This window comes from Desmodus rotundus, chromosome 6 (assembly GCF_022682495.2).
Source record: "Desmodus rotundus isolate HL8 chromosome 6, HLdesRot8A.1, whole genome shotgun sequence".
NCBI classification, from domain to species: domain Eukaryota; kingdom Metazoa; phylum Chordata; class Mammalia; order Chiroptera; family Phyllostomidae; genus Desmodus; species Desmodus rotundus.
The window spans coordinates 24,283,103-24,297,340 of record NC_071392.1 but is presented as its reverse complement, the minus strand read 5'-3'; the positions used below and the strand labels follow the sequence as shown (position 1 = coordinate 24,297,340).

Below are 14,238 nucleotides of genomic sequence, written 5' to 3'. Positions count from 1 at the left end.
GTATTGACACCTGCACATCTCCCTTGACTGTGCAGTCTGGCAAAAGTTCTTTTATACGATTTGAACAATTTATTTATGTTTATGTACACACTCACCTATAGACTAGTAGAAACTACAGGTCTTGATGAAGTTTGAGGGATATAACCCTAGCTAGATTCAAGGCAAAAACATAGCAAACAGAAAAAAGAGGATTTGACAAGACATTTAGTATTCTAGCTTCACATGGAAAACAGGGGAAGAGAAAGACCATTGAATGGAAAGAAAAAACAGTTTTGAAATTGAACTCTATTACATGGGCTAATTAGATTTATTTCCCTGTTTCTGATGTAGCCACCAGTTCTACATATAAAATGATGTTCTTGAATGTGAGAAAGCCATCAGTATATTCTTGTCATTAAGTTTTTCTTTCATTTCTTAGAGTATTTTACCCTGTCCTAAGTGATTTAATTAACCTGATTATTGACAATATCAGACAAACTCTAATATCTAGAAATAGCGTGTTAGGCAATGCTGGAAGCACTCACATTCATTGTTAGACCTCCAAAAAAAAGGAACAGAAAAAAGATTTGACAAGACATTTGTGTGGTACTCTGTTCCTGGTACAAACTTAGTAAGTGATTATTGAATGAATAAATGAAAAACTGAAAATAGTGGGGTGGAGGAGTGGGGAGGAAATGCAGACAATTGTAATTGAGCAATAAAAATAAAAATTAAGAAAACAAAAAAACAACTCAAACTTGGGGAAAAAAAAGAAAAACTGAAAATAACACTGGAAGTGAATTTGCTGTATATGTTGTAAAGGCACTACAAATTCCAGGCATTTCAGAATCAAATTTGATTGATTAATATTGTTCCTATTCTGAAATGAGTCTTTTGAGAAGTATCTTTCTCCTTAGTTTGCTTTATTAAAATACATGAATTTAAAAGAATCTATTTATAGTTTCTATACTAGAATAACAATTCTGACTCTTTGTTTTTTGGTGGTTTTATGTGATGCTTGTTTTCTGCTCCTTTCCCCAATCAACATCTGTCATCATAGCTCCAAGCAAAATGGATGGTAAAGTAACAAGGAAGATTATTCCTTTTTGAATTCTCGATTTGTCTTAATTACAAAGTTCTAAAGTATGTGCAGCTAAACAAATGAACTAAACGCTATTTACAACAGGTGTTAATAAGTACCACCATTGTCTCAGCTTTTTGAACGCATTTTAATAAAGACGAATGTTGGCATCTTCTCATGAGTGGTGGGGAAAACGATACACTTGTGTGCCAGTCGTACTGAAGTGGCAGCTGCAATCTGTAGTGCTGTGTGTGACTTGTCCTAAGACATAGTAAGAAGGTCAGTGTGAAGCAAGCAGCCAGCTGTTGGGTTTATCAAAGATAGACTCCTGCAGAGTGCAGCGGCACTTAATACACCAGCGGAGCATGAAAAAACTGAGCAAATTAAATTGAGAAAGCCGCTTGTTGGAGATGTGTATCTTTATATTGAACTCCACAGGATGCATTTGGGAGGCTGGATTAAAACATTCTATCAAGGAAAAATCTCAAAACCTTGGGTTTTCTTCGAATAAAAAAGATAATTTTAAAAGATTTGTACTTATTTTACCTAGAACCTTTCTAAAATGATTCTTAGTCTTATTTCTTTAAAACTCTTAGTGTATCACAAAACAGAACCATGTAGCAATCATAGCCTGTTAAGCTGTGATAAAACAGAGATTGTTAATATATTCACCAGGTAAGAGAGATTTGCCATCTCATTTTTACCCTTTCTTGCAGAAGGGATAGAGATCTGTTTAAATTTCAAAATCCAGTGATCCATATTTTGTTTGGTTGATAGCAAACAGAAACGGAGTCTAATATATTAAAGAAGGTTCAGAGCACTTAAAAAAAGAATTAGAATCAACTTCCATTTATCTTTTTGAGTGTGCTGAGACTGAGCATTCTTTGTTTAGTGTTGCAGCATCATCAGAACTTAACAAATTTGTATGTCGCGAAATAAGTTGTAGGATGTAGGTTGTGTGGTGAAGAGGTGCGTGAATGAAACATGACTTTCTTATATTATTGTAACTGTTCTGTACAGTTATAAGCAGTTTTCTAGCAGTCAGTTTTAACCTGGGAAGAAAGTCAAGATGCATATCAAATATTGTTTTAAATATGTCCTTAAGTATTATCTGACAGCTTTTAGGGGAAAAAATGTAGCAAGAACTATTTTACCTAATTACTACGGAGTAACTTCACAGTATTAAATTAAGATCTTTAATTCTCAAAGTACTTAAAATAGTGAACATGAATACTTTTTTCTTGCATCTGAAAATGATGTTTTGTTTCATGTGAGTGATGGTTTTGTGCAAATATTTAAGAATAACGATAAGTACAAAGTGCAGTGAATTTTAAGAGGAAATTATAGCTGTTAACTCTTAGCTTTGGCTAAGCGGCTGGAAAAGTAGTGCTTGTTGTCTCTTTTTCTGTAAGTAAAAGATATTCTATACGTGTTCCATATTCTTCAGTTGTATAGCTGAAATTTTGAAACCTGACCATAGAACTCTTTCGGTAGTTACTTGAGCTGGCATACATTTTATGTCTGTTTTCCATGTGGACATTTTATAAAAGGGTTTGATGGAAAGTTTTTATGTTCTCTCCTTGTAGATGGGTTCACATTGTTTGTGCCCTGTATGTTCCTGGAGTAGCGTTTGGAGATATTGACAAATTACGGCCAGTAACACTAACTGAAATGAACTACTCCAAGTACGGTGCCAAGGTGAGACACAGTGTTTTTGATCGCCTAGAAAAGTTTTCACTTATTAATTTGCATGACTTTTTACTAATATTGTTGACTACAGAGATGATTGTTAGTAATCATGCTATTGGTATAGTAGTGAGCATTAAGTCATTTATCATTTATAGTAATTTTCTCAGAAAGCCAGAAATGTATAAATTCTCCCATGTATTTTTAATTTACAGCAACCTGTGGGAGTAAAATGGTGATTGGTACTACTGTTATACATTTCCCTGGCCTTTAACACACTGCTTGGCATATAGTGAGTTCTCAGAACAAATACTTACTTTTAATTAGTTGGATGAAGTAAAAACCTAATTTCTGACTTTACTTTTGAAGTGGAATTTGTGAAAATTGTGAAAAAGAGTACTGGAAGCACTTATTTCACTCGGGTTTCGAGGACTGGCTTGATCACTAGACTACATAACCTGCTGAGTAGATGATTCTCAGCCTCGATTGTTTATGCATCAGTTTTTATCGACTGGCCTTTAGGATTATAAATGGTAAAAATGCCCACTTGCTAATTTAACTCAGGTGTACAATTACTACAGACATCCTGGAATACCAGAACTGATTGGGCGCCAGTATGTCCTCTTTTCATTACTGCTTCTTGGGAAATTGGGAAGGAAGACTCTTTATTAGTATCAGAAACATGTTAAAGATGAAGTGGAGAATTTATGGATTGTTAGAAAATTTTGACATTGAAAATTTAGAAATTTGACAGTTTCTGTAATTATATTCAGAGTATCTTCCTTAGGCCTTAACCAACCCCCTGCCCTACCCCCTGCCCCCCCTGCACTCGAGTAAAGTCTGTGCTGTAGTTTGGGTAATTTTTGTTTAACTACCTGCAGCTTCCCCCTCCAGAATAGCTAAAGCCCCCAGGGAGAAAAGCAGGTCCAAGCACTGAATTTACTTTCCTGGTCCTCAGGTAATTCTACACTATCTCGTTACCTCTCGAATGCCTTTAAGCTATAGTTTAAAATCGTTTGTCCACATTTTCTGGTTGAGCCACATTAATACAGATTACCTAGTTCACCATTATTGGAAGTAGAAGTTACTGCCTTTTGATAGTAGCTCCATAATTTACAAGCATAGAGCTAGGAGGGACTAGCTTAGGTCATTTTTTAATAGACGTACATTATTATCATAAATACAAATCTAGAAAAAAACAGTAACTAAATACTACTTCGTATAACTGAAGCCAGCAGTAACCTCTGGACTGAAGGGTCATTAAATGTCCAATTGTTAGCTGATTTTTTCATTATCACTTGATGTTATTTTGAAGTACTACTAGGAAATGGAGTAGAGAAGTATGTGTTCCCTACCTCATCTGCAAAATCAAACATAGTGCTGTGAAATAAAATGGGGACAGTTCTTCTAGGCTGCATTGTCCACCCATTTCCTGATCCCGACCGCTTCTCCCCCGTGTTCTCAGTTGCTGAGCTCCCTAGCATCTGAAATGATTCAGGCAATTAAGGAATATTCTATTTTCTCTGATAGGTTTTTCTGTACTCTTATAAGTCAGGAGATTATTTGTCAGGAAATTTTTCTTTATATTCACTCTGAAATTCCTTGCTCACTTGTGTCATATTACATTAAATTATGCAAGGAACTATTCATAACAATTTGGTTCTGTTCATGGTATCGACATCCTTTAAATAATTTAATTTCTCTTTTCCTTTCCTGCCCTCTCTCCTCTGTATTCTCTCTCCTTTTTTGGTATTATGTTTACATTGCTATTTGCTGGTATTTCATAGCACACGCATTCTACTATTACTGGGAAGAGACCCTTAAGTAGGTAGTAGAGTATCAGGAGTTGGGAGTGTTTTCACATCAGCACCCAAAGTCCTGTTCCTGCTGTTTTCCCTCACTGCTGATGTGTCCATCTGGTGATGTCTACCCACTAGGGAGACACTGACTGTTACAGTATTTTAACAGTATTTCTAGTGCCGACTGAAACTTTTCCCCCTTTAAGTGTTTCCTTCCCTCATACTTAATTTACTTAGAAAACATTTACTAAATAGAAATTCCTCAATTGTCTATTGGCAGTCTTCCACAATTTAGCAATTTTTCCTTTTATGAAGATTCCTATACCAAAGCAGTATATATTTTGAGACTATATTTTTTTCCTCTGTGTAGTTAAGAGAGTTAAAAGGATAAAAAAAATAGATTTGGAGGGAATTTGGGATAATTTCAGCAGTTTATACTTCCAGTTTTAGTTTTTCTTTATGTATACAGAAATAATATAAATAATTGGCTATATCATGTATCACTACTGATTTCACCAAATTGTTTACTTAACATTACTTTTAATTTTCTTGAAGATCTTTTAAAAGTGCATGATTTCTTTGGTTGTAATGCCTAGATCTTTTGGTGAATTTCCTTTGAGTTTTTGTTTATTGTCATTCAATTTTCCAAGCAGTATTACATTGTTCCAGTCAGTGTAGCTTAATGGTTAAAAGCATGGACTGTAAAGTAAGATTACCCTGGTTGGAAGGCTGGTTCCCAATTATTTCTTGTGTTGTTTTGAGCAGATTTGTTAACCTCTCTTCACCTCAAACTTCTCATGTATAAAATGGGAATACTTATAGTACCTCACTCACATATCAGTGTGCAATATTGTCAAATGATATTAATATACATAAAGTGCTTAGAACAGTGCCTGCCCTATGATAAGCCCTCAAATAATATTATCATTAATATGATGTCAGTGGAACTTCGGTTTATTTGAACTACATAGAGAATTACTTTTCTCATGTAAACTCTTGGCTTGCCTACTGTTTGTTAATTGTCTGCATTGATATACTGCTGTCGGTTCACTATGTGCATTTTGCGGATGCTTCATGTGAGAATGCTAGCTTCGTCCTGGAAATACGTGTACACTGAGCACTTCCTGTTACTCCATTGTAGGAGTGTAGCTTCTGTGAAGACCCTCGTTTCGCGAGAACTGGAGTTTGCATTAGCTGCGATGCAGGGATGTGCAGAGCTTATTTCCACGTGACCTGCGCCCAGAAGGAAGGTCTGCTTTCAGAGGCAGCAGCGGAGGAGGTAGGTTTATTTAAACCCATAGCTGATGAACACGTTCGCGAGACTTCTCATGACCCAGTTACATCCTACGACAGGTACGCCTAATCAGTTAAACTTACAAGTTTATCCTCAAAGTCTTTTCCTAGATCGCTGGTCTAAAACTTCAAGAGTAAACCATATATCTGAGGTTTTCTCTGTCTTAAAGCAAGTCAGACATTTGAAAAACACGTTAGAATTTGGTAGTGAGATCTGATGGATGAAATGAAACATAATCCAAAGTGTCTTAAAGCATTAAAATGTCAGCATATTTTATATGAGAATCGGAAATTATATTTGGGTAATAACCTTGCTGTTACTCTCTAAATATACTCTCTAAATCATTACTCTGTCTTTATAATCTGCATTTCTATCTCTTTACAATCATTTTTAATTCTATAATTTTCCTTCTAGGTTTATCAGCTTTAGATTAAGCAATAAGTTGTTTTAAAAGTATGTTTTGGAGACTCCCTAATATTATTTCAAGGGGTCTGTGAGGTTAAAGCTGTCTTCATGATGATATGAATGTGGTGAATACTGTTTTTATTCTTAATTCTCTCATGAGCAACAGGGGTGATATCCAGAGATTATGTATATGTAACATAACAATATAATATTTTTGAAAGTGGAAAGAGTTTTGAGAATCAAGCTATCTTCCTTTATATCAATTGTCTAGACATTAAACTGATTTACAAAAATGTGAAATGGTGCCATCTTCTTAAAACATTTTGTGCATGTATAAATTACTGCATTTTTCTCACGTGGTCGGAGATAGTTTAACCCCATTTTGACTGGGTTCACCCTGTCGGAAGGAGGAAAAGGAGATACAGGGTTAAGCTTTCTTTCAAGGACATGGTCTAGAAATTTCATACACCTCATTGGCCAGAACTGATCACGTGGCCACGTCTGGCTGCCGGGAGGCTGAGGCAGAACCTTTCCAGCAGGATAGCCAGGTACTCAGTAAAGACTCAGAGGGTTCTACTACTAAAGGGAAGAGAAGAGAAGAATAGGTATTAGAAGGCGGTGGTTTTTACAGTAGTTGATATTTGCTTGATCTACCTGTTCCATTTTCTAAACAAGATTAATCCCTTGGTCATGTTAACCTTAGAATTAGGGTTTATTGCCCCTCAGTCCAAAATTAACTGATTAAAACAAACAAACAAAACAACAACAATAACAAAAAACATTATTTTGGCTACTTACTGCCGTTCAGATATCTTTTAGACCAAAAATGACTGGCTGGTCTTCCTAAGTCAGGCTTTTGCCCTAATGTTTAACTTACCTGTGCAAACTTGAATTCTATCTGATAACTCAATTTCAGCCTTTCCTACTTTACAACAATGAGTAATACTTCAGGTCTGGCCATCTGACCGGGGTTCAAAATAATCTTTATTTCCATCTAGTATTTTCTGTCACCAGGATTTAGAGTGCGTCATTGAGAAAGCAGCTGCGTGTCTGTGTGAGTGCAATCTCCTGCCTACATTTTTGTGTTTTATTTTTATAGCCACCTGTAGGTGTTATTAAGCCTGTTTTACTAACGAGTTATCAGAGGCCCAGAGATGTGTAGCAACTTGTTGGGAGCTGTAAAACCAGTAAATTGTGGAGCCAAGATTTGTATCCAGGGTTTTACATTTCCAAATTCTGCGACCTTATCCACAGTGCTGTGCTGTTGAGGTCTGTGGGTATCGCCCTACAGAATTGCCTCATATATTTGATTTAATGTTAAGGACATTTTAGATTCTTTTAAAATTATTATTTCTCTTTCTGTTCTTTCTCATTTGTTTCTCTGTGTGTGCGTGCCATTATTTCTCTTTGGGTGGTAAAATCCCACCTTACTAAGAGATTGCTGTACTCTAACTTAAACAAAAACTATATGGATGCTTATCTTTATTTCTCATCCTTGAGATTACCTGTCACTTTGTTAGCAATCGCATTGTAGATTACTTTTTTAGGCTCTGTATTTTCAGAAAGTTTCTGTTTTTGATAAATATCTTCTCGTCATCTTTTTTGTACCCAACTCTTTATGAACAAAGAAACGTACCCATTGGGCTAGTACCGTGAAAGATGGCTATGAGAAAGTTGTGTTTCCGTTTACGGTTTTAGGGTTGTATAAAGAATTAAAGGGGGTACCTGAAGTGTTTTACTGACAGGGCCTGGCCTTCTTAATCCATTGCTGCCCTGGTTAGACTCTGTCCATGCTCTGCTAGCCAGTTAGAAATGTCCCGCACGTCTGCATTGGCTAGTTCTGGCTATTTTCTGAATATGTTGTTGTTTTATAATGTTAATCTACATATGCACAACTTTAATATTTAATGATAATATCTACCTGAGATTAAAACCCTGTTTATTTTAAGCAAGATTTTTAAGGTATACAGTATAATTAGATATAATACATAAGATTGATTTCAGTATTTTTAAATCCACAAGGCCTTTTAAAGAAAAAAAATTAAATTGACATTGAAATACAGGATTAAGGTTCTAAAGAAGCAATTTTTATCATTATGCATATAAATTACTTTTGTAATTTGTTTTAGAAATAACCAACGTGATTGGAGAGTATTTAAAAAATTATCTCATGGTAGGTCTTTTTTATGACCCTTTGGAGTAAAAATGTTCACTTTCCTCCTCTGTTTTTTGATATAGGATATAGCAGATCCATTTTTTGCTTATTGTAAGCAACATGCAGATAGGTTAGACAGAAAGTGGAAGAGAAAAAACTACTTGGCTCTACAATCCTATTGTAAAATGTCTTTACAAGAAAGAGAGAAGCAGCTATCACCAGAAGCACAGGTATGGAATTTATGACAAAACTCATGTTTATTCTTTTGAGGATATGTATTTCAGATCTCATGTGTGTTTGCCAATGGCATGTGAAATATAGTTATAAAATTTGGTTAGTTACTTAGGAAATAGATTGCCATTAAGTGAAATGGTGACTATAGTTTGTGGCTAAATACATTGCTCCCCATCAAGTCAACAGAGCAGCCATTTATAAGGCATATTTCCTTGTACACTGAATAAGTGGCTTTGAGGAAGTTATTCTTTGAGTGCAATATGTTGATATGTTGATCACAACTTTTTCAGGCTGTTCTGATGTTTATTCATTGCAAAGGATTTGATCAGTTTGCCCATCATTTAAAATGTATTTCTATTTAAATTAAGTATATGGACACTATTCGAATTATTAAGAAGAGAAACTTCAGCTTAATCACATTAGTTTGTGACAACTCTGTTCATAGAGTAGGAGAGTTGTTACTAAGGGTAGACCTAATTTACTGTAATGCAAAAATATATAGTATACCTTAAGGACCAGTGTATCCTACTGTGGATAGATATAACTTGCCTTGACAGGGAATTCTGGTTATCTTTACTTTCTCTAAGCATGGAAGTAAAAATCACAAGGAGTACACTCTACTTTAATATCTTTTTGTTTTGTATACTTTTTTTTATAGGCAAGGATCAATGCTCGGCTTCAGCAGTATCGTGCCAAAGCAGAACTAGCTCGATCCACCAGACCCCAGGCCTGGGTTCCCAGGGAGAAATTGCCCAGACCACTCACTAGCAGTGCTTCAGCCATCCGCAAACTGATGCGGAAAGCGGAACTAATGGGGATCAGTACAGATATCTTCCCAGTGGACAATTCAGATACGAGTTCTAGTGTGGACGGAAGGAGAAAGCATAAGCAACCTGCTCTCACTGCTGATTTTGTGAATTATTATTTTGGTCAGTATAGACGGATATGCGCACATTTGCAATGAGAACAATTTGCTAATGAAAATATTTGATATGCTGTCAATTTTTAATGTATTATCCATGCTGCATATATGAAGCAAAGGCATGTTTATTTTCCTAATAAGTTGTGGGTTATTGTAAAATGCTGGGTTGATGTATTTGTGAATAGAATTAAAAGTGTTTTAAATAATGTAGGTTTATCTATGTGATGATCAGCTCTGTGGTAGTTTCTTTGTGTATTTTGTATATTAGCTTTTATTTTCTACTAAAGTAAAACTGGTTATTTAATTTAAATAGAAAGAAATATGCGCATGATTCAAATTCAGGAAAATATGGCTGAACAAAAGAACATAAAGGATAAATTAGAGAATGAACAAGAAAAGCTTCATGTGGAATATAATAAGGTAAGTTGGCTATAAAACAAACAGTATATCTTATTGATGATTTCTTCTGTGATTTTACAGCATTTCTATTTATGTTTCATTTTGAAATTCCTCTGGAGTTTTTAGGCCCTTCTCTACAGCTGCTGCCCTGCATCGTTCCATTGTCGTCTCTAACACCTGCTGAGCACTTGCTACGTGCCAGGCAGAGTTCCGGGAACCGTAGATGTACTCATTCAGTTCTCACTTCAGCTTTTTACTGTGGGTTATGCTCATTGCTCCCATTTTCAGGGGCGGAAACTGAGTCCTAAACAGGTGAAGTAATTAGCTTAGAGGCTCCTGTCACTCACCAAGCCATAGAGCTGGTGTTTGAGGCCAAGCAGTCTGACTCGATTCTTGATTCCTAACTTATGGAACTTCTCTAAGTTTGTAGAAAACTTAGAAACTTATTATTAAACTACCATTTTTCCCACATGTGAGTGAAATCATATAGTTCTTAGCTTTTTCTGATTGACTTGTTTCACTAAGCATGACAATGGGAAATTCTCAAGGTCCATCCATGTCATCACAAATGGCAGTATTTCGTCTTTTCTTCTGCCTGAGTAGTATTCCATTGTGTGTATGTGAGTCGTGGGCACATAGTGCAATATACAGACCCGGTATCGTAAAAATGTACACTTGAACCTATATGATCTTATTAACCAATGTCACTCCAATAAATAAAAACAAATAAAATAATTAATTTTATCTTGAATTATTTTGTAATGTTACTTTTGATTTAAAAAAAATACCTCCCAACTAAAATTTTTATTCTATCTCTTCATTCTAATGATGAAGGAGCTGAAAAAAAATCATATAAAAGCAAGATGTGGCTAAAATGTTAGGTAATAAGTAACATGAGCGTATAAAACTGGTATTGACTTATTGTTAGATAACATTTTAAGTGATAAAAACTTAATAGGAAGAAATATCCCATAATTAGCACATGGTAGTGAAAAGAGTACCGGGAGTAAATTCAGGAGACCTGGGGGTTCTTGCTAGTTCTGTGATCTCGGCCAAGTCGTATAAACCCCGTGCTCCTTAGTTTTCTCATTGGGATGTGGCAGAAATGCACTTTGATAGTCACAGGGACTAATTAGCAAAAATATTTGTAAAATAATCTAGTAAACTATAGCAATATACAAATGTAGGTATTGTCATTACTAAAAATGCTAACATAAAATGCTTACATTTTGTTGAGGCTTCTTAACTAATTTGGACAGCCCTATCTCTCAGGGATATTGTCACTTAAATGTATTAAAAGTATAGAGGATATAAATATAGAAATTCTTGGATATACATTGATAAGTTGTTTAATTATCCATATATTTTACTACATATTTTAATGCTTTACTAATTTAAATGATTTGCATTGTAGCTGTGTGAATCTTTAGAAGAACTACAAAACCTGAATGGGAAACTTCGAAGTGAAGGGCAAGGAATATGGGCCTTACTAGGCAGAATCACCGGGCAGGTTAGTTTCTTTCCAGTTGCTGTCTCCTTCTGTTCTGGTTCTTTGTATCATTTTTAAAAATTGGATCTCTGATACAACTGTCACTTTGCTAACTGAATAATTCTGTGTGATTAGGGCTGAATAATCCTCTGGGATAATGATTTCTGCCTAAAACACGTCTAGAGCATGAAAAGCTGCCTACTGAGAACCTGTAGCTTAATTTAGTTGTTTTCACAGCTATCTTGTTTGCAAAATGTTTTCATTTGCTCTAACTGACCTGACATTGTGTTGAAGTTAGGGTTCGAAGTGTGAGTTAACTCCTACCACATCCCCCTGCCCCTCAATTTAGCAGTTTTAGATTCTTTGTCAGATTTTTTTTCTGTCTTGTTCTTATATTTAGTTGGGTTTTTTTTAAATGTAAAGTTTAAAAGGCAAACTTGAAAGATTTGTTTTCATGTTGATTTGCTTTTGAGCTGTGTCAGAAATGGTTTTTGAAATTTTAATGCTAAAGTGTAGTTTTTCCCTTTTAGTAGGTTTTTTTTGTAGTTGTGAAAAAAATTACTTTATCCTTGAACATTTTTAGCCTATTAAAGTTCTTAGCGTTGAAAAGGAAAAATCATTGCCAAATGGATTTCTTGAATTTTTTAGTACAGCGTATATAATTCATAAATTAAGAATTCATTCAAGTAATTTCAGTTATGCTTTTTAAGGATGATGGAGACTCATTGTGGCCCTTTCACCATGAAAGTAGTTTTGTATGTGAAGGGTGATTTTCAAAGAACAGATATTTTTCTTTGTACTCATTTCACAGGTTTATGAAGAGTCAAATTCATCATACAGTTCATGTAGACATAGTTTAGGAAGAAATACATAACTGACATATATTGTGCAGTTATGGCTTTGAAGATGCTTTTGTGAACAGGGTGCATGTGGCTTATAATGAATAACATAATTTCAAAGATGAGAATGAACACTTGCTTATGCAGAATTGGCCTTTGTTCCTATTGATAGGTGGTTGATGGATTTTTGGAAGATTATGTGTTTTATATTTTATATTTAGAGAAGTTAATGTTGAGTGCAAGCCTATTATTAGTTTCTTTGCCAAGCCAGCATTATCTTTTGGCTTGATTTGCAAGTGTGTCTCATACGAATCTGCTATAAAAGGGCATTTTCATTTATTAAATGACTTAACAGACGTTCACAGATTTCCTCGTGCAAATATAAAATACACAGCAGAGGTAGGATTCATTTGTACTGCTTGCGTGACACTTTTTTCCAGTTGGTTGAACAGATGCCGGCCCACTGGGCCACTGAGAAATGACTTTGATAGATGGCCGCTGTCCGAGAAGCCAGTATCCTACAGATTAGTAGAAACCCAGAGAGAATCTCATTCACTTTGTGGAGAGTTTGGTCCAATAAGATAATTTTTCTAATTAACCTATGGAGCACCAGTGTAGCTGGGATGTTGAGGAAAATAAACGGCTTCAATGTTCTTTTTGTCAAGTATGCTGTGTGGTTTTTTTTTAATGTTCTTAAATGCTTGTCTTTGTGTTTTACCTTTTAAAGCTGAAGCAGAGGTTTAATTTTCATAATGTTTTAGTGTTCCACTGAAAATGGATGGAAGTATGTGATTATAGGTTTCCAATGGAAGTAACTGTGAAACAAAAACTCATTTTAATCCTTTTTGCTGGTGTAATAGCTGGTAAAAATTACCCCCTCACAACCCTAGCACTTTCGGTTTACTTGAATGGCATAGAGAGGAAAATGTGGCTTTATATTTCTTCTTTAAAACAAAGTAAACTACATTTGTTCAAATCAATAGAAGTTGAACATACCGGCAATTTTGCGAGCACCCAAGGAGCGAAAACCAAGTAAAAAGGAAGGAGGCACACAAAAGACATCTACTCTTCCTACAGTACTTTATAGGCAAGTAATAAAATTATGACCGATTCATATCATGTATTTTTAAATTAACCTTTTAGTAACAAGATGCTTCAAGTATTTGAGAATAAATTATCCATATCAGAATTTAAGTTACATGCATTTAATGTTCATTATTAGTACCTTCATCAAAGATGCTTTTCAAGTTTTATGGTAGAAGAGATTTTTACACCTCTTTTAATGAGATAAATGAAATGACTTTTTGTATCCTTTTAAGTAACTAGGGTAATATGTGCAAGCTTCATGGAAATGAAAGGTCCAATTTTGAGAATTGGAAAGTGACTTTAAATATTGTAGATGATTATTTTTATAAATAATTAAACAATATATTAGATAAATGAGCATTTTTATTTTACTCGATGAATGAGTTTTAGAGTTTTGCATGTGTTTTTAGGTAGTGGCGGGTATTATATATATACTCTGAATTATTTATTGCCTTTGTGTAGTGGTGGAGAATCAAGATAAGTTTTAGATTTAAATGCCTTTGTTTTTCTTCTCTGTACTAAGTTGTATTAATTTTGTCTCATAGTATTTGTGTTCTCTAATTTTTGGTTCAATATTTTACAGTGCTCACCATTATAGTAATTTTACATTAATTAAGACTTCTTTCCACACCTTAATAGGTTATGATCTGTTAAAATTAATTAATTCATTAATTAAAAGTTTCCTTTTCACTGAACATGTGGGAGTGACACTGGTCAACAACAGGATGCAGGTGTCAGGCACGCAGGCCCACAGCTAATCCTATGTGCACTGTGTTCTGTGTTCCCCACCCCCAGTGATCTTTTCTTTCATGTACCTGATTATCCTGAGTAAAAGAGAAAAGTTTAGCAGATGCTGGTAGATTTATGTTA

The 14,238-nt window shown here is 34.9% G+C and overlaps 1 protein-coding gene across 9 annotated transcripts in view; it reads left to right on the top strand.

The window, feature by feature from the left end:
* The window catches only part of PHF14 (PHD finger protein 14), a 179,719-nt gene that overhangs the window by 28,064 nt on the left and 137,417 nt on the right, over positions 1–14,238 (top strand). For all 9 annotated transcript variants that reach the window (XM_024577288.4, XM_024577287.3, XM_045185200.3 and 6 more), the window contains exons 6-12: positions 2,647–2,758; positions 5,687–5,824; positions 8,483–8,629; positions 9,292–9,562; positions 9,869–9,975; positions 11,369–11,464; positions 13,266–13,369. In XM_024577288.4, coding sequence (XP_024433056.1) covers positions 2,647–2,758; positions 5,687–5,824; positions 8,483–8,629; positions 9,292–9,562; positions 9,869–9,975; positions 11,369–11,464; positions 13,266–13,369 — 975 coding nt within the window. The remainder of the gene's footprint in view (positions 1–2,646; positions 2,759–5,686; positions 5,825–8,482; positions 8,630–9,291; positions 9,563–9,868; positions 9,976–11,368; positions 11,465–13,265; positions 13,370–14,238) is intronic.